The sequence below is a fragment of the Hypomesus transpacificus genome, chromosome 9 (genome assembly GCF_021917145.1).
Source record: "Hypomesus transpacificus isolate Combined female chromosome 9, fHypTra1, whole genome shotgun sequence".
NCBI lineage: Eukaryota > Metazoa > Chordata > Actinopteri > Osmeriformes > Osmeridae > Hypomesus > Hypomesus transpacificus.
The window spans coordinates 3,990,027-4,013,929 of record NC_061068.1 but is presented as its reverse complement, the minus strand read 5'-3'; the positions used below and the strand labels follow the sequence as shown (position 1 = coordinate 4,013,929).

Below are 23,903 nucleotides of genomic sequence, written 5' to 3'. Positions count from 1 at the left end.
AGTTGATCACTGCTATAAAACCTGTGATTAATGTAATCATAAATAAGTTCCGTCCGACGGCATGCTCTTTAGAAACAAACTCGTCAGAATAATAGTTAGGCAAGAGCTTTGAATAAGTTATTTATTCAAGTCCTTGGTTAAACCTAAGTAAATACAAATGGTTTACAAGACATATTTACCCTAGGGTCAAAAGTCATTCATGGTACTTTCATCTCATCATGAAATTAAACCAGGATATGGAAATATAGTCTCCATATCTTTCTTAAATATTAGCATAGGAATTCTTATGATAATCAAAGAGAATCTAAAGCACTCTTTCATTTAAAGACAATTCACATCCTAAAGGTTTTAAGAACAATATGACAACTGGTTTATCATTGCCTTTTGTTGTACATTAATGCATACTACTGTATAACACATTAGCCCATTACAAATGCACCACCAAAAAACATTAATGATTCAGTAAAAACTGAGACAGGTAGTGTTTTCATTTTAAACAGCTAGATGAGGCACAATAATCCAACCTGTTTCTCTGCTCCTCTTTGAATCTTCACGCCGACTGGTTTCTTAGTTTGCCTGCAACCCCAGAAAAATCTCATTCAGTCTCTTACATGTGCTCTGGGTGGTTCTGCAAACAGGTAATGAACTCCTTCACCGGGTGTTCATTGAAGCAGATCTGGTAAACAGCATTGAACAGAGGGAACCTGGAGGGAGGAACAGATGATGGGGCAGTTTTAGTTAGAAGGAATATGTGAGGTGAATCTGAGAATCTCAGAATTGAATTTGTTCAGGGTTGTTGTTGTTCTGGATTTCTATTAACGCTGTACTTAAAACTAGTTTTTGACAGTTAACAAAACATTGCAACCCCCTTCCCCCTCAACAAAAAGTTGATATGCTCTTTTAGTAGTTCTATGAAACATTTCATTGGATCTCAGGTACTAGCATCTGTGAGGGCACTTTGTGACATAGTATTTAACAATGGACAGGATTTGATTAGAGTTTCAACTCACTTGTCCACTAGGTTTTTGATTTTCAGAATATGGTGGACTTCAGATGCCGTGGCTGGACCCTGAAGCTTTTGTCCGTTCAGCATCTCCTTCTCCAGCTCCTCAATAGACTGAACAGGGAAGCCCACACAATCAGACAAGAGGTAGAGAGAAAGAGATAAAGACAGGAACAAGCGGGTAATGAAACAGGAATTAAGTAGTGCTCAGACAGCGAGGTCTATCTGTCTTTGATTCTTCTTCTCTTACCTTTCCTGTTTTAGCGAACGCCTCACCGACCTTGCGGTTGCGTCCTCCGTAGCAGGTTGTGATGAGGTCAGCGATGCCACAACTCTCCAGGAATGTTGTCGGGGAGACGGGTCCGTTAGTGCAGAAAACCCGGGTGAAGGCGATCATCTCCATTAGGCCCAGGCGGATCACCGCTGCCTTGGTGTTGTCACCGAAACCAAGACCGTCACAGAAACCCGCGCCCACCGCCACAATATTCTAATTGGAGGGTAAAGGGGAGGGCAGAGGTCATTCTGTGTACCTCAAAATCCACAACGAATCGATCAACACTGTGTCACTGCAATTACGGAGCTACTACGGTGAGCAGACTTTTTTGTTTCAGACTGGACCAGCGAACGGCTAACCTTGAGAGCTCCACAGATCTCCACCACATCTGCCTCCTCCACCACAGTCACCCTGAAGTTGATGGTCTGCATCAGCTCCTTCAGGAGAGGGCCGTTCACCTTGTCCTTACATCCTAAAGGCGGACAAACCTAGCTGTAACAGCACTGGCATGAAGCCTTGGAGCAAATATGTGGCCCCGATCATTGTTGATAAAACAGCAATGGATACAAGTGCATTAGTGATTTGACAAATAATCTAACAAAAAGCATGGAGGATTCCTATATAAGAGTTGTTCATATTTTCAAGTCACAGGTAGAGCTACCAAGCTATGGTTTGGATCCACATCTCTATGACTCTGGCTCCATACCGATTGTGGTTTCACAGAACTTCTCGTCTGCAACCTCATTGGCGATGTTTGCTCCCATGAGCACCGTCATGCTGATGCCAAGCTTTCCTCGTATGACCTCAGAGATCAGCTTCAGTCCCTCAGGACCCTCATCCACACCCTGTACGCCACACACACACACACACATACCACACACACACACACCATACACACACACGCACACCCACACACACACACACATACCACACACACACACACCATACACACACACGCACACCCACACACACACACACACACGCACACATGCACCACACACACACGCACACACACACAGTAGAAAAGAAAATACTTGACTCATAGTGTACGTTTTGTACTACAGCGACATTCAATCCATAACACTTTCCTGAACATTTTCCCAACTGTCATCATGACTGAAGCAGGGAACTTCAATGTAGCCCTGGAAGGAAGCACCTACCTTGATGAGAGACATTCCCACTGCATCCTTCTTGATGTGATCTTTGATGGTGTCACATATTCTCTGTATGAACTGGTGTGGAACTACAAAGAGCAGGATGTCAGCCCCTTTAACTGCATCCACCAGCTCTGGGACAGCCAGCTGTAGAGGGGGGGGGGGGGGGGGGGGGCAGTTACTGTTTGTATCCGTTACCTGTCAGACTTTTTTCTTGTACATTGTTTATACAATTGTTACCACACACAAAAGTACAAATACTGTCGTTTTTCTCAGGATCTAGAGGTTAAAGGACACATTCCTGAAATTATTATTGACTTGATGATAAAATTACATTAGCTTGAATATGAGAAATTGGACAACTACTACAAGTGAACTCTTACCACATTGGGGGGCAGCTTGTGTCCTGGAAGATACTTGACATTTTCGTGGTCTGTGTTAATGATCTCCGTGAGTTTACGCCCGTTCACCATCTCCTCAAAAACCCACATGCTCACGGTCTTGTCAAACTTGGGGTTCTTGCCTGCATTAAAACCCACTATCTTGGCAATGGCAGAGCCCCTGGAAGATGATACAGTATATCAATTAACGCAAGAGCTTCATAGGAGTGAATCAGTGTGTGTCTGTGTGTGTGAGAGAGATTTAGCGCTATCGAATTGTGTCAAATCTCTTACTGCGACTGTTCACCGTGATTTAATATGAAAGACAAAAACCATGCACATGCATATTGATTAAACAGGTCCTTCAATAACCCACTTAAACTGTCTCCAAATAACCCAACCACATTTGAAACTATACATTTTGTAGCTCATCTACTAAATGTAAAATCAATCTAAATGGGCACTGACTGACCCGAAGAAACATGTGCCTGCATGTACGCAAGAAGTTGCTCTTTGTAGCTATTATTCATTCATAAAGACTCACCAGTTGCCAGAGCCGATTATACAGACTTTCTTTGGTGCTGCCATACTGTGCGAACTCCCAGTGTGTATCAACGACCCCTCTCAGTGCAAGAGACGGAGATTAAATGGAGACCTAATACATTTATACTTGTCACTGGAAGACCGTACAGTTCACGCCCCTTCAACTTTATTGGTTATCATGGCCCAAGCTTAAATGACCCCCAACTAACGCTCAATACATTTGAGTCATTACGGAGTTGTCTAGTCTCAGAAAAAGTGATCACAATGACAATGCGATATCGCTGTTATGGGGATGTTGAATCATATTCTGAACATGCGTGCAGAGCAACAAGTAGGTTTACGATTAGCAGAGCTGCGGTCGATGCAGCTTTGTCGAGTCCAAGTCAAGACCGAGTCCAAAGGAGAGACTTTCAAGTCAGAGACAAAAATAAAGAATCCTCTTAACCTGGTAATAATAGTTGTGTAACACTATACTCATGTATGTCTGGTTGTAAATCATGAGCATGGATGCAGAGGGCGTGGAGTTTTGGCAGGCATACAATTGGTTAACAGGTGGCAAATGTCAATGACCGATCTCGATGGATTTTGAATTAATTAAATCAATACCCATTTTCTGAACAAGCTGCGCAATGGGTTTGTTTTGAATGTTACTTCAGACCAAAATAAAGCTTTTTAAAGGCAACTGGACTCGGTCGATAACAACTAGAACAGTTGAAGAGACCAATGGCCAAGACCGAGTGCAAATACCAAGCCCAAGAGACAATTGAAAGTCTGAAACAAAAACAAAAAAAGTCACCTGGAGTTCAGCTCTGGCTTCGTGTGAGAAATACAAAACTGTTATATGAGAAAAACTAAACATAAGTCAATTAAGATTTCCTTTATTATAGCATAGGATTAAAACATACAGAAAAATAGGTTTGGTCCATGAAAAATTATAAGTATGACAATTCAATTACAAGATCAGTCCTTACAATGCTCGTTTATCCACACTGGTTTTCATCTCAAACATTTTGTAAAGTAATGTCTGAAACACAGATCATGCCTGTAGTCTTGTATTATAAAACATTGTTGAGATTGTCTATTAAAAGATTCTCTCAGCTCTTAACTAGTCTTCATTTGTGGTCAGTGAAATTGGGCATTTTCTTTATTAAGGAAACATCATGTCAGGAAATCCAAATGTTCTGGCCAGGAAGCAGTTAGGAAACAAAGAATCCACGCTGTGCCTAAGTAAAGTCATCATACAGAACACAACAGAAGCCACCCCCACCTGAACAGTCAAACAATAAAAAATAAAAAAAAAGCTTTAAGAAGCCACACCTAATAGTGACCACATCACTACACTTTCTCCAGTGAATGTGGCTTCAGCACAGAACGGCAATACAAAAATAAACGAATAAAAATAATTCAAAAGCAGATCATAGCAGAATAAGTCAACCTTCACCTAACACAATATGGGCTTTCAGCTTCTCCTGACCTTAACCAAACCAGCACGTCTCAGGTGATTATGAATCTTCTGGTGTAAAACAGGGATCACTGAATGGGGTATAACAATCTGGTTACATATCAAAAACTAACTGAGCGTCACAGAGACCAGAGGATCTGTTGTCGTGGAAACAGAACAGACACACTTTCCTCCAGATCCGAGCGGTTTCTTCTGCTCAGTATTTACAAGACTATAAAGACTAGGTGCTATCACTACTTCCTGAATAATCTTTACCAACTAACAAGACAAGTCTTAATATATTCTTTTTTTTTTTTTTTTCCTTTTTCTTTTTTTAACACAAAGAATATCAACATAAACAAATATCTGTTGAAGACTGAATGAAATTGCCCAATGGAGAAAACCAACTAAATGAACACACACATTGCATGGCCACAGTTTCAGAGGTACAGTACAGTCTGCTGTGGCTGAGCATTGAGGGAGAATTCAGCACCACACTTTGAGAAAGGAACCTAAAATGAAGATGTCATCGATGTGTATCTGACAATCACAACATATCAACAAACAAATATACCGACCAGGCCAGTTCTAACCTAGAAGACTGAATGGTAGTGTGTGCTATATTTATATCAATTCAGTTCAGGATTCAAGACACATATGCTGCAATTACAGAAAATACAATTCAATTAATTATATGGAACCTGTGACATAGGCTGAGGGTAAAGGGGCGCCATATTTCATAATAGCAGGAATGCTTAGGAGGTAAGGCATAGACGCAGGTGAAGCAACACGTCAGGTTCAGAGTGAGACAGCGTGGGCTTCAACAACACAAAACTGAGAGGACGGGGGGGAGGGGGGGGGGGGGGCGACCTCATCAAAAGTACATACTGAGCTGAATGGTCACGTTAAAAACAAGATTCTATATCTATTTAGCAATAAAGCAGTCTATAACTATATCTGTCCAATCAGGAGAGTTGATGTCCCACACAATCCTCCTCTGAGTCTGCGGAGGTGCTCCTCAGGTGCTCCTCAGGTGCTCCTCAGGTGCTCCTCAGGTGCTCCTCAGGTGCTCCTCAGGTGCTCCTCAGGTGTTCCTGAGGTTCTTCTCAGGTGTTCCTGATCCCCAGAGCCTGCTCCAGCTCCTGCCGTCTCTGCTGGACCTGCGACACGTTCACAAGGACAGATACAGGAAGTCAGTCACCTGAGATGACGTTGTGATTGATTTACGCAGACTGCAGAGAGGAGAAAGGGGAGGTAGCGACGGAGGTTGTGACCCAGATGCAGAAGGACAGGCAAAGGACTGCAGACACACAAAAGCCCTCATGGAATCTTTCACAGCCTTTCATTAAACATTTAAATGAAGGAGTGAAAACCACATCCTGTGGGTGGAGGTATTCCTTTATTCAGACAAATATAAAAAGGCCCCGCATGTACTCACAGAGCCTTTGAACACCCAACAACAGAACAGTTGACCCCTACAGTGCCTCCAGTTTGGCTCCAGGAGGAGGTGGAGGGAGGGAGGGATGAAGGAAGTAAGAAGAGGCCCTTACCTTGGAGTAGAAGTAGCGACACACAGCCTCCTGGGCCCAGGGCTGGAAGTAGAACTCTGCCCTGCGCTCCTCCTCAGGGTTGGCCACCACGTCAGTCATGGTCTGGACAGAAAACACAGGCCGGGATTTAGATTAGGGTTTGTTTTTTTTCCTCATCAAGTTTGAAAGAAAGTGTGGGGCCGTATCACAGGGTAAAACACTCAACTGTAGACACGCCCTCAGGGAAAGCTCTGCTGTTGGGGAATTTATGGCATGTACATTTACGACAAAGCAGGGGAGTATTTTGCCCCCTCTTCTAACAATAGAATTAAGGTCCCCCTCGTGTTTGATGGTAAATAACTTGTAAAGACTAAGATAGCATTCAAACCTGTATCGCTATATATAGGAAATGTTTTAGTTGCAATGCTTGGTATAAGTTTGCCTTATGTTGTATTTTAAATGTTGTTTTAGTGTGGTTTGATGCCTCATTGGTTTAAGTGCAAATGGATCCAAAGGTTTCTTTAGTTTCAATGGGTGTCACGTGATCGCTAATGAGTAAGTCCAGAGGGTAACTGTTAGTTTATTTTTTTTACCATGGTCAGGATACTTGTTCTACTGGTATAATAAGGTGTACAACAGGTCAGATTAGGTATATGAGGACAAAGTACAAATCAGTGGTTGGTGCCCTGATTTTGCACAAAAAGAAAATTAATTTAAAATGTGTTACTGTCTGTTTAGTAGGGGTGGGAATCTTTTGGTACCTTGCGATTCAAATCGATTCTTGGGGTGATCCAAATGTGAATCGATTTCCCCCCCACCCCTACTGTTTATCGTTTGTGGATTCAGTTAACAGCAAATGGAGATAACACATTTAAATCAGGCATCGTTCAATCACTTAATTCCCTGTAATTATCCAATTTTAACAGTGAGTACTGGACTGATCAATTAGATTCAGACCTTAAAAAGGAAAGGAGGTTATGCATTCGAGCCCATTTTAGTATATTTAGCTTCTGGTCGAAAAACTGATTAATTGGCCGTTAAAATGATCTTTAATCTCACTTTGCCGCTCTGTTGATCTTAGGCCCAGAGAGGCTGGGGAAATCCATTAAGGTCCATGTGTCAAAGTGATTGAATCAGGAGGTTTCCACACTGCATCCCTCAGAGCAGTAGACTGCTGTGGTGGAGGGGTGTAGTTAGGGCTCAGCTGCAGGGGAGAGCTAGCCTGACGTTGTCATACTCATAATTCTAGTCAGAATATGAGTCTGATAACTCTCCATTGGGCTGTGAGTATGGGGCGTGTTTCAACCAAACTCGTAAAAAAAAAAAAAAAAAAACGTCTTCGCTCAATTGGATATACCTACAACCAATCAGAGCAACGTGGTAGGTTGTTTGTTCAACCCAAGCGCTCAAACTGTTGATCATCTGTCCATCATCGTATAAAACTCGCCCTGACAATTTGATTGGTCCGAACAGCTCCTGAACAGCTCCTGGGGAGAGCAGAGTGGGCGGGGCTCCTGGGAGCAGAGCCAGAGTGAGTGGCTCAGGTGCTACCTGCTGGATAATCATCCTCTTCCCTTTGTTAGGCAGCGGTGTGCTGGAAATGTGATGGGAAAACACCCCGCTGGAGCCAGACAAGGCTGGGCGAGCCAGCCCTCCGTGATTATGATACCATGTGACAAACACTGACCACGCGGCTGCCTTTGCTCTAACTGACAGTGGGGAGGCAGCCTCTCCTGTGAGGCTAGTTCTGAGTTGGTTTCCTCCACAGCGGAACAGCCAGTGGACCCCTGGGCTTCGCTCCAGCCCTGCGTCTACACACGGACACACGCTGACAGGCTGGTAAAGGTCCTGTTCTAGGAACTAGCTGAACAAACAGCCCTGGGTGAATAGAGGGGGTGACAGGGAGGGTGGATGGTCGATGGACAGGAGGACAAGGGTCTAATCCAGTCTATGGGCTGCTAGGGAGGGGGTAAGGGGGGGAGGGGGGTGGAGCTGAACTCTGCTCTGGGCTCCTGCTGGTTGTCAACAGCACACCTTGTGTACACCACTGGCAGAGAGTCACAATGTTCAAAATGTTCCTAAATGACCTGGAGTTGTTTTTTGAAGACACCTCATTTTTATTCTATTGACAGGGGGAAAACAGTCGCTGTTGTAACTTCTTACACCCTTTTCCTCGCCAACATCAACAGAGTTAGCCAACGGAGGGTTGAAAGGGAGCCAGGACAGGTCACTGTGCGCCAGGCCTACCTTGAGGTCTCTGCACTGGGACTGCAGCCAGTCGTTGATGAAGCCCTGAGGGTCCCTGGCGAAGCTGAGCATGAACTCTCTCTGGGTCTTCAGCTGGTTGATGGTCTCAATGGTCTCATGGATCTGTGGAGGGGGGGAGGGGTCTCCAGGTCAGAAGCAATCCTAATCAAATCAAACCTCAGTAATGAGAGGGACCCTATTCAGCCCATTGTGGATGCGCCTTAGTAGACAGCAGTGCAAACAGATCTAGCATTTATACACAAGTCATTTAGGCCGTAGCTTAGCTACACTGATTAGATCAAAGTCAAGTGAATCATTCAACACAGCTCTTCAATAATAAAAAAGAATCAAGTAGTCAGCTAAGATGAGGGTAAGAAAACACAGCAGGCGTACAAAGCTAGACACTGGAGCCCTGATATCAGCAACACAGATAGACGTGAATTGTTTATTTAATATGAATGTTTCAATAGTTTGTGTTCAAACGTACGTGCATGTGGATTGTGTGTGTTCGTGCGCACGTCTCTGAACCAGCTTTGATCCCCAGACAGGAAGAGGGCTTGCCGACAAACACACAGAGCCCAAACCACCTGGAGCGTGGAGACACTGCCAAACACCCCCCCACCCCCCGGCCAGCCATGCTGTAGCCCAGCAACAAAGAGAGGCAGAACAGCCTCTGCTCTGTTGTTCTCCATGATGGCCAGAAAACCTCAACACAGACAAATAAAATGTTGGGCCTTGGTGCATAGAACCTTGTTGTGATACCTCCCATGTTTTGCTAACCTGGTTGTGACACCTCCCATGTTCTGTTAACCTGGTTGTGACACCTCCCATGTTCTGCTAACCTGGTTGTCACACCTCCATCTTCTGCTAACCTCGTTGTCACACCTCCTATGTTCTGCTAACCTGGTTGTGACACCTCCCATGTTCTGCTAACCTGGTTGTGACACCTCCCATGTTCTGCTAACCTTGTTGTGACACCTCCCATGTTCTGCTAACCTGGTTGTGACACCTCCCATGTTCTGCTAACCTGGTTGTGACACCTCCCATGTTCTGCTAACCTGGTTGTGACACCTCCCATGTTCTGCTAACCTTGTTGTCCAGCCCTGCGATCTCCTGCTGGCTGGCTGTGGAGAGCAGGAAGGAGTTCATCTGGGTCTTCAGAGTGTCGTCCACCTCCACGTCGATGTCGTAGCAGGCAGTCTTCTTCTGGTCGTTGGGGTCGACGCTGGAGAAATACGCAGAAGCACAGTTCAGTTTCTCTCGTACACGTGGCTCGTTATCATGCTCAGCTGACTTTGAATCAGGTGTGTTGGAGCAGGGAAACATCTCAAACATGCAGGCCAGTGGGCCCTGAGGACCAGGGTTGAAGACCACTGGATGAGTCGATCATGTGCAACTCCAGCTGGAGGCGGAGCCTACCTGATGACATGGTTGATGATGATTGGTTCTGGAGGCATTAGGAGGGCGTGGAGACGCTGGGGGATCTCAGAAAACTTCATCCGCTGGGTTTCAAAGATCTTCCAGCACACACAAACACAACTAGTAAATAACCATAAACGCATTCAATTGTCACTCATCTATACCCACAAACATAAGTTCTGATGAGTTCTCATTAAAACTAAACATCGACAAACATTACTTTGGCCTAAACCATTCAAGTCTAATAGTTCTAGTGGAATAACTTTCACAAGCCAGACCTGCTGCAGGTACTTGTCACAGTTGATGAACTCTCTCTCGTGGGGGTCCTGCAGCTTGTGGGTCTTCACGTACTGCCAGAGAGCCTGGATGATGACCGGCCTGGTCTGGGTGTGGATCCCCAACATCCGGGCCAAGCGCGGGTCCAGCTTGAACTGAGGGGGCTAGGTGAGAGGAGGGGGGAGAGAGAGAGAGAAAGGTAGCAGTGAAACATGTCGTTTGAACTCAAAATGAACACTCTGAGCCTGAACTACAGTGACATCTAAAGTCCCTATGAACACCAAACCCCTCATCCAACTAAAACTGCAGAAGACAAGTATTTTTTTTAAATAAATGTACATATCAGACACAAAAAAACAACAAGATAAAACTCTCAGGGGTAACCAGATTATTCAGCTGCCTTTGTTTATCTGAGAGGGGAGAGAGGACGAGTGGCATGTCCATACCTGGTAGTCAAGCATGAGAAGCACAGTGCAGCGCACACCCACATCACCTGGCCTCTTCACCTGGAAACCATCCGTCTCCTGGGTGGTGGCAGTCCTGTGCCACTGGGGGGGGGGGGGGGGGGGGAGCAATGAGACATATCAAACAAAACTGTTACATTCAGTCATTTAGCAAACGCTCTTATCCAGAGCGACTTACACTAAGTACAGGGACATTCCCCCGAGGCAAGCAGGGTGAAGTGCCTTGCCCAAGGACACAATGTCACTTGGCACGGCTGGGAATCGAACTGGCAACCTTCAGATTACTAGCCCGATTCCCTAACCGCTCAGCCACCTGACTCCCAGTTGATGTCATATGATAATTCAACTAAGAAGGATTTTCCATCCGGGCCTAAGAAACTGTGTGAAACGACTTTATAAAGGAGTCAACATCATTACCTCTACCAGATGATTGTCTGGTCCGTACAGGTCCTTGTCCAACTCGATCACCAGAGACTTGAAGAAAGAGGAGAACTTCCTCTTCTGCTTGGTGGCTTCATACTTGGACACAGCCGTCTACAACAGACACCGGCACTAATTACTTCCAGCTGGAGAGTCATTTACGAGCATGTGTGCCTAAGGCACGAGACTCTGCAGAACTCTGCTCGAATGGCGAAACATCTTTCCCTCGTTCCCATCACAAGGTAATGATCTAACGTGAAGGGATAGGTTGTAAACCTGAATCCCACGAGGGCCAGGAGAATGGAAGGGCTCAGTCTTACATCTTCAAGCAAGCGACCTTCGACACGGAGCTCCCATGATGCAACGGTCCCCTCCCCATCCTCAGCATCAGGCTTGGCAGGGTTGAAGGTGTTGGATATGAATATACGAAGCTTTCTCTTTTGCTGGAACACACAGAACACATTACACCCCATTTTAGATCCCGTTGATCGATCACCTTGATAATCTAATTGTGTCTATAATCGCCAGCCAGCGTTGGCAGACTAACAGGTGTTCCATCCTGATAAGACCAGACGGCAGCCAGGAACAGATCCTCACCTTGATGGGTCTCTTCAGGGCCTCCTGGATGTCTAGACGTTTCCTCATGATGGTCTGGTCCAGCTTCCTCTCAAACGCCAGTAGGTCCATGTAGGCCTGGGACTCTGGGACCAGTTCCCGGATCTACACACACACACGGACAGACGTTACAGCCTGCTTTGGAAAACAGTACTGATTTCAAAGATACCATTGTTTTTAAACTTTAAATAAGGTAAGGACTGATTTGGGCAGTTTGGTTATGAAATGACTGATGATAAGGACTTCAGATTGATTGCAATGCTTGGAGGGATTTCATCCAACATTCATCAAATGAGGTATTTCCCATGGTAGTTTAGAGGCAGAAAGACAGACCCCAGTTCAGAGACATCCATTTGACACAGCATGAATATAAATGGTGGACGTGGCACCATAAAATATTATTAATTTGACGACCATTGAGACTCACCCGCTGAGGTAGGATTTTGTCGGCCATCTTTTTCTTCTTGGTGCTGCGGAGAGACGTCAAAACAATGTGACTGAAAGGGCTCAGTAACAGAAGAAAAGAATACTGCTCGAAAACATCACAACACATCTTTCCCCCCTCCCCTCTCCAAAGTAACCCTCTGATCTAACATGACAGGATAAAAGACAACCTCTCAGTCTTTATAACTTGACTGCCAGCCATGCTTTCTCAAACACGTGGCTTTAAATGTCTATTTTGTCCAACTCATCCCTCTAGACATACGGGTTACACAGCATAGTCGACCAATCACTTAGACTGATTATCTACATATACATTTGCTTCCTTTCATTTACAATCGATGAGATATACCATCTCATTTCAACAGCAGAAAATCTCACTGTTGTGAACACAAGTCAGGCAGACAACTATGAGAGAACTCAACTTACTGCTGGTTGCGGTTCTGCTGCTGGACCTGCATCTGCTGAGGGGCAGGTCTCTTCCTGGAAGGGTCCATGACGGGCATCCCAGGCCGGGACACGGGGCTGGAGCCGTACCCCGGGGGGCCCATGGGGGGGCCCTGGGGCGGCATGCGGCTTGATGGGGGCATCCCTGGTCTCTGTGTGGAGGGAGAGAAAAACAGGGATGTTAGAAAGGGCAGAAGGATGTCGGGATGGAAAAGGCTCTGATAAGATGTCGGGCAATACGGATGTATTGCTTGACAGGGTGGACTACAGAAATTGTGAGATTACGTTGGGGCAGTGTTGCAGAATGACTAATTCAATTTTGGACTCCACCACAATCTGAAAGCTAAACTAGAAGGCTAATGGAGATTTTAGGAGCTGAGGTATTGCCATGACCTCACCAACACATGTTCCAACGATGTAGGTGGGTTGACAGCAATACTGAAGTAAATAAACATGATTTGAAACTTGTATGGGTTTTCCCCCCAGTGGTGTGAATGTAATGACTTGGACTGTGCAAAGAAACCTAAATGGTGCTTCTTTTCCACTGACAGTACTACTACTGCTGCTTCTCAAGGACAGAGAAAGAGCTGCCAAGGCAATGTCCTAAACGAAGGTTGTTTCATTGACTGAAGAGCACTCCATCCAAATTCCCTCCCCATTCACAATGATAACAATGTGTCTGAGTCACAAGAACAATATTCAGACAACAGTTAAGAAACAAAAGTGTAGAGAATAGGCTACATCTACTAAACTAACTACAGGCTAGGTGGGATTACATTTACAGATGTGCTTAACACATTTACAACTGACTGCCCTACTACAGCATTTATCAAGTCAAAAAGACGCACATTTTACAGGTCATTGAAATCAGTGAAATTCTTAAGAGGCAAGGCCACAGTAACAAATAGGCAAGAATATACAAAAAGAAAAAAAGAAGCTAATATTAGGCCTAATTTAAAAAAGACTGGACAAAGAAACAACACAAATTCTCAAATAAGCTGCCTTAGCTGACTAGAAAACAACTTTCACTAAGCTGGCAGGCAAAAAAAACCTCTCAAGGTTCGAAACTGACCACAAACACAGAAGTAGAATTTTCAAGTGTGTTCTCTTTCTCCACCCAGACGTGTGGACATGCACATGAAGAACTCACCAAGCCATGTGCCAGGAAATCAAACAGTCTGCTTTGCCTCTCTGAATGCATCAGTGCTAACAGAGCAGCCGGCGACTAACAGATCCCCTTGTGATGACAGTCACACAGAGCTGTGAGCTTCACACTAGGGAAAAGCAGACACACACACCCCTCCCTCCCTCTCTCTCTCACGCTCCCTCCCTCTTCGTCCTAGCTCGCTCTCTCTTTCTGTAGCCTGTTACTGGGGTAGGGAAGGCAGCACTTCACAGCCTGCCCCTCTGCTGTTCTCCCTCCTGCTGAAGGCAGCAGCAGTCCACACACACACACAGAGAGAGACACACGCACGGACACGCACCGTATTCACAGGGGCAGTCATCTAAAGCTAGAAACTCACAACTAGTGTTTCATTGTGTGGTCTCCTTATTGCATTTCCTTCCTACAGTAAACCTTTTCATTCATCACCATGGTGATTTGAACAAATCTTCTGAAGGCCAAATCTGTCCCCTGGTTCAAGGACACTGGGACCAGAAACACAAAGAACATAGTAAAAAATGATAGGCCTGCATAGTCAAATACGTGATAATAACGTGCTTAAGATTAGATACAACTTAAATTGAATGCATTACTCCAATTCAAAAGGATTGTTGATTTAGTGTTGTGTTGATTTAAATAGAATAGTATAAACAGTTAAGAGTTGCTTTTTTCAAATAAGTAACAGTATTAAATCAACCAACGTGACAACAATGTGTCTCCAATGCAATCACATTTTCTGATGCCTCTTGTTTCAAAGCTTTTCGTGATACACCTTCCATTTATAATTCCTTTTATAAACCAGATCATTCTAAAATCAACTACAATACATTTGGGATGGGGTGAAAACCTAGAGATAGAGCCTTGCACAGCAGAGAGGGAAAGGAATTCCAAAAACGAATTAAACTCCCTTTGAATAATTCTTCTCTACGTTTCTATGAAAACGACCTTGGCTTTTTTTTTTTAAGGAAAATTACAGTCTATCTAGCAAGTATAATAGCTAGATAGATACCTATGTGGATTCCTTTGTGATGTTGCCAAGGCAGCTTGAACGTGTGAAAGCAACCCAAGGCCACGAGAGACAGACAAAACAGTCTCGCAGAAATGTATTTTCGAGAGTTAGTGAGCAAGGATGTGTAAGAGGGAGAAGACGCAGAAGTCTCATTCGTACACCACGGAAGACACAAGTCAAAAATTGCAAAAAGCTGCTGCTAATTCTACTTATTGTGTACACAAGTTTGCAGTACCAGATGGGTCCTTGCAAAAGTGAGACTGTAGTGTATAAGAGGCTGTTCTAGAAAGGGGACTTTTAAGAGCATAATTGAAATTGTAATTTTATTAGTGTGCTGTGGGGCGGGTAGAAGTAGTTAACCAACTAGCTTCGACGGCACCAGCGTGCATGATAGAGTTGTCTACAAACCAGCTGTCAAACTTGAAAGCCAAATATCTGCTTGCTAAAATTACTACCTAACTAGTATACTAAAGTCAGTACTTGAAATTGTGGTCCAGTCTAAACCTTAGTTCTACTTTACTCTACTTTATGATAGTCTAACAAACCAAAAAAGGTTGGCTAACTAGCTAGCACTAGATTCCTGTCTGTATTTCTCACTGGCTAGTTGGCTTCAGTTGTGCTACGTTGAGCAGCCTATCTAGCGGTAGCCTTTTTTTCTAGCTGTAACGTTAAGAGTAGATGGCTAAGCTAGTCTAGCTACATTACGAGCAACTAAACAAACGTAATTTGATTCAGCCTATGCGACATTAATGAATTGGAAAAATATATCTAACTGGCTCACGGCCCCTCTGTGTATTCAAATGTGTGGCCCTGTCCACCGGCTAGCCGCCACAAAGCAAAGGCTTTGTTCTTGCAAGCTACCGAGTAGTTAACGTAAGCGGCTAACCAGCTAAAAAGCCGCTGAGAATTTGTGCCTCACCGGGTATCCAGGCCCAGGCATTGGGGAGCGGTAAAGGTGATTCTGTGCGCCCGAAGAGGGTCCCATCCTTCCCGACGGAGTTCCAGGTCCCATACCTGGTCCACCACCAGATACCGGGGGTCCAGGTCCCATTCCACCGCCTCCACCACCAGCTGGGGCCGATTGAAAACCACCTCTAGCCGCCATCTCCTCTGTCTGTCTCCGCCGGATGGGGGAATGAAAGTATCGCGAGAGTGGCAACGTGATAAACTACGATGTGTTGTACAACACTGACCTCTGGTGGCGTTGTATTTTCAAACTGCTTGGTAATTAGCACAGAGATTGCAAAAGTACAGTCCTTCACTCATAGTACAGATACTCATGTTTAAAAAGACTTAAAAAGAAGTTGAAGTACTTTTTCACTCAAGTTAAATTAAAGAAGTGTGGGCTCTGACATATAGCTTCTTAAGTAAAAAGTAGCCATTATTATTAGGGTTTTAGCTGGTACCTCACATCATATTCACAAACACATTAATACAAAAAGACACCATAAACACGCAGCACATTCGCCACACCAGGAATCTTTTTTGACATCCTGACTATCTTCCTCATGTGTGATCAGGAATGTCTCCATTCTCAGTCATGTCGACATCGCCAACTCCCTTTGTGTATTAGAATATTTTTCTGAACGTCTTTTCGAAAATATTTTTCGAAACGTCTTTTCGAAAATATTTCATAAACCTTTTGAACAATCCGAAAATATTTTTTCAACCTTTTTTAACCTTTTTTTGTTGTTGTAGCGACTTTTAAATTAAGGGGCAACACATCTAACAAATGGCTGGTGACGTTAAGGTTGCAGAGTTCCTAATACACCATCAACACATCATGTCCTGCAGTAACATGTTTATTTGTTTAATGTCCATGGTCCCTTTTAAGAGCTCCATTTGGTGGTTTTTATGGGACAATACAAATGTTTTTATCATCGAAGTTATGCTTGTCTGTTTCTTCTGTCTTTATTTCTTTCTCCCTCCCTTTCCTTCCCTCTCTCTCTCCTCTTTCTCTGTTTCTCTCTCTCAGTGCTCTCTAAATCATAGTTCCTCTATAATTATTAAGCCTCTTAACTAGCAGGATACTGTGTCAGGCCCTGAGGATCTCTACAGCTTATCTATGACAAACGTCTGGCTCACTAATTGCACTGCCAGATCTGACAGGATAAATGAACCCTGGGATAAAACTGGGGATCTGACATGATTGTTGAAACAAAACAATTACTATGTGAGGAGATAATGTTTTATTTATTAAAAAAAACTTCACATTTTGAGGCAAAATAAGATGGTATAAAACTGTGGGTTTCAACAGATCAGAATTCCATTTCAGAATTCCAAGGCGGACTAAAGGACAAGATCAGGACTCTATATTAATGGAAAATGTCATTAAAATGCAGAGCTCCATATTCCTACAATCAAATAGAAGAAAGAGCACAGCACTTACAGGAGATGTTCTTTTCTGATTTGATAAGAAAGCACTATCATTTGACCAAGCATCAGACCACTGCTATATCTCCTTTGACTCTCATGACATTTTGCTGAGGGACAGTCATGAGGGATCAAACCTTGAACAAAAACAAAATGTATTGCATTTAATGATGTGAAGTCACACATGCATGCTGTTGCACATATCCCTCTCCCTGGTAAATACAGTATTTATGAATCACAATCTTACTGGTGAAGCTAGTCCTAGATTAGCACTCCTACTCAAAGATGCTGTATGAAAGGAATTTGCAGACAGCCTTCGGAGGGCTAACGGGCATCATCAGGATGCACAGAGTGAAGCAGATGTTTGTTTTTGGCAGCTCTCCTGAAACACTGTCTCCGACCCTCTCCAATCTTCAGAGAGGCAGGCAGACAAGCGCTCACGCTGAGACACAAACGCTTGGCCGTTCGGGGGAGAGGACCGAGCACCATCATTTATTTTTGATTAATTTATTGTCTTGGCAACCATAACAGGAAATAAATTAATGTACTAGAAAAAAAAGGACCAATGTCAGGAATTGAAAACAGGGAGATGTTCATAAGTGATTATGGCTGACAGGAGTCCTTGGGTGGGGGGCTCTGAAGGGAAACAGCAACAATGAATGGAGGAAGTATCTCATCATCAGTTCTGTCACATCTTTGTGGCTGCAGCAGCCAGGATTGGACCATCCATCCACAGTGATCACAGGGATTATAATCAGTTACGCTGGTGTGACCCCAGTGAATCACGATGCTGGATAGAGAGGGTATTCATCATCAGAGGCTTTAGGCCGGTAGGTGCAACCAAAATGAATTGTGGTAGATTTATATTTAATCCATTTCACCTTTATTTCAGTCATGTTGAGAAGTTGTTTCGTTTGAGATAATTAAAAAAAAGAAGATGGCTGAGCGGTTAGGGAGTCGGGCCAGTAATCAGAAGGTTGCCAAATCTATTCCCTGCCATGCCCAATGACGTTGTGTCCTTGGGCAAGGCACTTCACCCTACTTGCCTCGGGGGAATGTCCCTGTACTTACTGTAAGTCGCTCTGGATAAGAGCGTCTGCTAATTGACTAAATGTAAATGTAGATCAGGCTGTCAATAGCCTCTCCCTTATCAAGAGGGAGGTTTCACTGTCTGACACGCTGTGGATGTGTCATCTTCTTCCAGAGAAAATAGGTTTTGATCAAGAAATGTAAAAAGGACAAAAAACTTCTATTGCGTTGTTCAGCTAACATGAAGCCCTACAGTCCTCATCAGACTTAACAATGTCCAGTGGTCGCTGATGTCAGTTCAGACTCCCTTAGCCAGACTACAATGCATGAAATATTGTGTAAAAAAAACATATTCTATATTACCTCTACAAATTAGGTGTGACAAATAGTAGTAAAGAATTTTGTATTTCTCAATTGTTATCGCATACCCATGTGCAATATTGTCTGAGACTGAGGTGTTAGGCTGGGGCCATGCGATGGGGGTTTGACAAAGATGAAGTTTGAAAGGTTGCTAAAAGCTCCAGCCACATGAACTGATGCAGCTAAACCACATTTCCCATCCCACACTGGCAGTTGGCTAGACTAGACGTAGTGAAGACGCCTTCAGAAAGTGGTGTGATTGGCTGGCTGGCTGGACATCAGGCAATCTTGATAAAACTCATAGCAGGATATTTCCCATCCATCCTGTTGTCACAAAGCATGCCATATCTGCAATAACATTTAGCAGCTGCAGCTGCAAAACACGAGTGTTTTGTCTCACAGTATGTGAACAACAGTAAATGGAAGGCTTGTGAGGTAGGCAGTAATATCGATCTTAGTGCTTGATCACCTTCCCTCTAGCTAATACTAAATGAAATCCAGAAATGTGATGTAAATTAAAATGTCAGATAATATGAGTAATTGCAGATTATTCAGATAACTCAGCCAAATGCCTGAGAAGAAGGGTCACATGACCTAATCAGCTGCTGCAGCTAAATGTGATGAAAGGAGACTATAGTGTAAACACAGGAATGAAAACAATTAAACAACAAGGCAGACCAAAGATTGGAGCGAGGTATAATATGCTATCGCACCAATGAATACAGCTTCATTACTTACTAGGCTCAGAAGCCTTGAATTCAGAGTAAATCTCTTAATGACAATAAATAAAACAACCACTTTTAAAATGATATTTACATTTTATTATTGTTTCTTACTGTAAATAAATAGCACAGTCTGTTACCTCAAAAGATGGAGACTGGACTACCAGGCAAAATGCTTGTTTTTGTATTAAAGGAAATTACTAAAATGATTCAGATAAATACAGTAATGATCAAAAAAGACATTGATAATATGACAATATTAATAAGAATACTACTTTAGTTTTACATCACCTCTACATATTGGTGGTATTGTGCTTTGATATGACATTTGCGACTAGAACATATATAGTATAATAGTAAAATCCTTACTGTACCAATCAATAGAGTGCTAATTTAAATGTTTGACGCCACCTCAAACCCTTCGGTGAAGAAAATGGTAAATGTAAAACATCTTACAACTCAAACATACATTCATGAGTAAAAAAAAGGCCTGTTGCTGAAATTAAGCTCTGCCCATTGATAAATGCTATGCATACGGTCACACCTAACAAGACCCCACACACACACACACACACACCCACACACACACACACAGACACACACAATAGTAAGGTGGGAGTATCAACATCCTTTACCTGTATATCATTGAGGCAAACTTGGCAATAATAAAACGTAAAAAAAATATATAACAGAAATACATGCACAGGACAGATACAAGCATGCATCTACACCATGGGGCCTGAAGACGTTCACCATACGTTTAACACTAAATGGTAGACAGTGCGTATATCTACCACATACCTCTACCACTCTTCCTCACACGCGTGTTGACTCAACTCCTTACGGAGATACATTCTCGTCTGAGGTCCAGTGAGTCCTGGCTGCAGCCCTGTTGGACCCAGCAGCAGGTAGAGATGTTGCTACATGCACAGTGGAGTAGGCTTAACGTTTAGGGCAGGCCTCAGAGAGACTGGGTCTGCTGCTGCCCCCGCTGCTAGAAAGGCAAGCTGCTCGCTCGGTTGAACTGCACTCTGGTTTGCAGTGATCCTATCTTCTATCTGCCGAGCTTCAGTCTCCTTGGCGGCAGTATTCCAAAAACACTGGGATAAACAATCGAAAGTATATTCGTTTTATAGAGCGGTTTCAATTCTTCAAATGCTCCGAATTTTTCACGTCTGGAATATTTTCTTTGCTACGTTTTTGTTGTTGTCGGTTTTGTCATCTCTCTGTTACAGTTTGTCAAGGTTTCTCTATTAAAATAGTTTTAGTTTTGTTTTATTATGCGTGAATCCATGTTGACTGGACAGGGTCGGTGTATGGTCGACTTTGGTTGGACACCACTGGGTTCACCACTGGGCTCTGATTGGGCGATTCAGCAGGTGAAGTCTTCGAAGTTGCCCTGTCCCGGGTGGTGAGGTAGCATGTTGGCAGGGTACGTGGTTGGTGTCCTCAAGTTCTCACAGGGAGTCTACAAGGAGCATAGGGAGAAGCACATGGGGTTAGGCAGCTAAATGACCGCACGGGGTCTTTCATCATTGGCATTACACAGAGTCACATTGCTTGGATGCTATTGAGGCTGGCTGTGTTGGGACATTACACGGTCACAGGTAGAATCTACTAACGCAGAGAGAATGACTATATGTTTGTATAAATAAGATATCACAGCCAGTAGAAACATGTTAGGACACATGGAAAGGAAACCGAAGTACAAAGGAGAGGTAAAAACAGGAAATGGGTTGCCAGTCCTAAGCATAGAGAGAAAAAGGGCGAAAGAACTGTCTTCAGCACACGGGCACCATGACACGGACAGCAGAAATAAAGGAGGATGAAAGGGAGAATTAACGAGTCACTGTAAAGAGCAGGCAGTTTCTCTCTCAATCCCCAGACTCAGACTCAACAATTAGACTTGACTGACTTCATTTAGACTAGGAAATCAAGGGGCTGTCACAGTTTCTGAGCTCTAATTCTGGCCCCACCGGCCCTGTCCACCGTCTGTGATTAAACTCAAACCAAGCCACTTTTACCCCTATTCATTATTCCTCTCTCTCTCCCCCAGCTCTCTCTCTCTCTCTCTCTCTCTCTCTCTCTCTCTCTCTCTCTCTCTCTCTCTCTCTCTCTCTCTCTCTCTCTCTCTCTCTCTCTCTCTCTCTCTCTCTCTCTGTCTTTCCCTCTCACCTTCACTCACACTTTCAATCACTCCCAATCGCTCCCTCTCATCCCCCCCATGTAGCCTGTCAGTCTCAGTGTAAGGGAACTGTCTGTCATGTTCTCTGCTCTAGCGTACTGACATGGCGCTTGACGTCGTCCAGGCTCAGAACCGCTCCCCTGTCGTTGTTGTTGCTGCGTTTGTGTTTCTTCTTGGAGCAGCGGCACAGCTTGTACTTGATCACCTGTAAGGAAAAAAAAACGTTTACTGCTGAGCTTTCAGCGTGTGCCAGACGGCCAACTTTATGGATGGAAGCCAAGTGAATCTTTATAACGCACTCAGAAACACACACAAGCCACACAGAAACATACTACCCCCCCCCCACACACACACACACACACACACACAGTAGACTATCACCTGTAGCAACGGTGCCAAAGCCATAGACTATACTGTACTATATGTATTTGTGTTTTATTGTATTTGGCACCTGAATAGACTGGCCTACAAACAGTACATCTCCTTCTCTCTCATCTAGGTAAAATATTCTGCTTCATTTGACAAATGTAACCCAAAGAAAGAAGAAGAAAGAAAGACCAGATTCATATGAATGGTAGCCCAAGCTTGAGATGGATTACAATAAAACTGAATCTAAAATGTAGTATGATCAACATGTTAATGTATTCATTGTCAGAGTGCTGCAATGACGCATCTAAGAGGCTCGCACCTGGGAGTGACTGACCTGCAAACAAACTCACACAACTTTTCCCATCCATCCAAGTAATCATTTTCAACATACATTGCAGAACCCAGAGACGTATGTAAGCAAAGTCAATTCATTGAACTTTTTGATGTCACCTCTTCCTTGAAAAACATTTCTACACTGGCAATCATTTACAGATCTGAGAAAACATCCCTATGGATATCCATGGTAGCAGATCAAGGTCAAAATACAGTTTCAAATACTTAAGCGTCTGCTTGGAACCTCAGGTGGGTGAGAATAGCATTTTTTAGAGAGCAGCCATTTAGTTCCACTGTGCCAGACAAGAGAAATCAAGAGATTGAGCACATAGTGATTGAACTGAAACCAGTCAGAAGAGTATCTTTTGGACATGAAGTGTAGAGCCATGGAGCCATAGAGAGGTAGCGATAGAGATGTCCTACCTCATATAGATAATCAAACAGCTCCAGGATAGTCAAGATACTGGCTCCAATGAAGAGACCCATCTGACCGCCAATGTCACCTGGAGGACACACAAGATTCAGTCAGCAGGCCCACCTCTACATTCATCCGAAGGCTAAAACAGGAGGAATTTGCTCATGTATCCTTGTAGAAACTGTATTATTTGTTGCTTATGTTCAAGTATAGATACACAGTATATTATTATTTTGCTTAGCAGCCATTTACATATACATTTTGGTCGTTTACAGCAGCAATCTTCAGCTAAAGTGCATTTGTCTAAAGTAGGTGAACTGACTGTACGTCAGTAGAGTCTTCCAGAAGAAGTGACATCAGCTGAGTACGAATTATACAATGACAATCGGGGGGGTCAACTTCATCTCCAGGGCGTGCATTGACCCCCCCACACCTGTTGTTTTTACCTCTTTTGGGGGGTCCAAGTCTTAATTAGGGGGGTCAGACCCCCTCAAACCTCCCCGTAATGTCTGATCCCGGGGAAAACTCCCTGGAGGAGAAACCTCTGACCCCAGGTGGGGCAGTATAACCCCTCCTCCTTACCCAGCAGGCCCGCAAACTCGTAGGCCTTCTTTTGCTCGATCGTCTCATAGTTCAGGGCCTCGAAGAAGATATCAAGGACCAGGATGTTGTCCCTGCCAAAAGAGACACCAGTTAAACCTCAGTAAGTGCACTTCACAGCCGTTTTCTCACTAAACAGAGGCATCGACTGGCAAGGTTTGTGCGTCTGGGATCTGTTTGTTTTCTAATTTGCAGATGATAGAGCAGATGTGCCACGTCGCACGCTCACCTGCCTCCGGCTCATCTCCAGCCATTGAGGAATACACGGGAAACCAATGACAGTTGTTTGATTTCACACTGTGTTATTTCAGGGGCCGGGTCCCCTCTGCAGAACTACGAGCTGGGATCAGTGTAAGACCTCAGGCAGCTTACACCAATTTGTTTTCAGAATATCCGGAGAATACTAGTACAAGGACTTTGCTTCAGGATAAGTCAGACTTCAAACCAGAGTTCAGATCAAAACGGCTGCTTCCCTTTGTTGGAATTGTCTTTGGGGTGTGAAAAAAAGTTCAAAGTAAATGTGACAACATTTTTTTGCTGTTGCTTGAAACAACTAAATTGGGACAATTTGCAGGTCAAAACAGTCACTCCAAACAACATACATACCGTGGCATCTTAAACATATAATGACTGCTTTCAAAAACAAACATGAGTTCCTTCTATTTGCTAATTCTATCAACAAGCACTCGTCTT

The 23,903-nt window shown here is 43.9% G+C and overlaps 3 protein-coding genes across 5 annotated transcripts in view; all 3 read right to left on the bottom strand.

The window, feature by feature from the left end:
- Nucleotides 1-106: 106 nt before the first annotated feature.
- gpd1b (glycerol-3-phosphate dehydrogenase 1b) lies at nt 107-3,466 on the bottom strand. Its single transcript, XM_047025162.1, has 8 exons — nt 3,356-3,466; nt 2,815-2,992; nt 2,438-2,578; nt 1,984-2,122; nt 1,637-1,749; nt 1,254-1,490; nt 1,011-1,117; nt 107-704 (listed from the first exon to the last, which is right to left on the bottom strand). The coding sequence occupies exons 1-8, from the start codon at nt 3,397-3,399 to the stop codon at nt 608-610; spliced, it is 1,056 nt and encodes a 351-aa protein (XP_046881118.1). The 5' UTR covers nt 3,400-3,466; the 3' UTR covers nt 107-607.
- Nucleotides 3,467-4,216: 750 nt separating this feature from the next.
- Nucleotides 4,217-15,952, bottom strand: smarcd1 (SWI/SNF related, matrix associated, actin dependent regulator of chromatin, subfamily d, member 1). 2 transcript variants are annotated; one of them, XM_047025638.1, is made up of 13 exons: nt 15,744-15,952; nt 12,636-12,805; nt 12,193-12,262; nt 11,748-11,870; nt 11,471-11,593; nt 11,148-11,264; nt 10,713-10,814; nt 10,269-10,430; nt 9,991-10,088; nt 9,661-9,796; nt 8,572-8,694; nt 6,346-6,447; nt 4,217-5,955 (listed from the first exon to the last, which is right to left on the bottom strand). In XM_047025638.1, the coding sequence occupies exons 1-13, from the start codon at nt 15,927-15,929 to the stop codon at nt 5,902-5,904; spliced, it is 1,566 nt and encodes a 521-aa protein (XP_046881594.1). In that variant the 5' UTR covers nt 15,930-15,952; the 3' UTR covers nt 4,217-5,901. The 2 variants fall into 2 exon arrangements, with proteins under 2 accessions (XP_046881594.1, XP_046881595.1); XM_047025639.1 differs by having other exon boundaries at nt 12,193-12,235.
- Nucleotides 15,953-19,410: 3,458 nt separating this feature from the next.
- The window catches only part of asic1b (acid-sensing (proton-gated) ion channel 1b), an 84,871-nt gene continuing 80,378 nt past the window's right edge, over nt 19,411-23,903 (bottom strand). For both annotated transcript variants that reach the window (XM_047026343.1, XM_047026342.1), the window contains 4 exons: nt 23,193-23,284; nt 22,619-22,698; nt 21,597-21,698; nt 19,411-20,776 (listed from right to left, as the gene is read on the bottom strand). In XM_047026343.1, the coding sequence (XP_046882299.1) occupies nt 20,681-20,776; nt 21,597-21,698; nt 22,619-22,698; nt 23,193-23,284 (370 nt within the window). In that variant the 3' untranslated portion in view covers nt 19,411-20,680. The remainder of the gene's footprint in view (nt 20,777-21,596; nt 21,699-22,618; nt 22,699-23,192; nt 23,285-23,903) is intronic.

What these genes read in the sequence shown, in the direction of transcription:
- smarcd1 (XM_047025638.1), bottom strand. Translation starts at nt 15,929, where the DNA reads ATGGCGGCTAGAGGTGGTTTTCAATCGGCCCCAGCTGGTGGTGGAGGC. An exon ending in TGCCTGGGCCTGGATACCCG is followed by an intron (nt 12,806 to 15,743) that starts GTGAGGCACAAA and finishes CCCTCCACACAG; the next exon opens with AGACCAGGGATGCCCCCATC. An exon ending in TCGCAGGGCTGGACAACAAG is followed by an intron (nt 8,695 to 9,660) that starts GTTAGCAGAACA and finishes CCCCCTCCACAG; the next exon opens with ATCCATGAGACCATTGAGAC.
- gpd1b (XM_047025162.1), bottom strand. Translation starts at nt 3,399, where the DNA reads ATGGCAGCACCAAAGAAAGTCTGTATAATCGGCTCTGGCAACTG. An exon ending in ACAAGCTGCCCCCCAATGTG is followed by an intron (nt 2,579 to 2,814) that starts GTAAGAGTTCAC and finishes CCCCCTCTACAG; the next exon opens with CTGGCTGTCCCAGAGCTGGT. An exon ending in TGGGAATGTCTCTCATCAAG is followed by an intron (nt 2,123 to 2,437) that starts GTAGGTGCTTCC and finishes TGTGGCGTACAG; the next exon opens with GGTGTGGATGAGGGTCCTGA.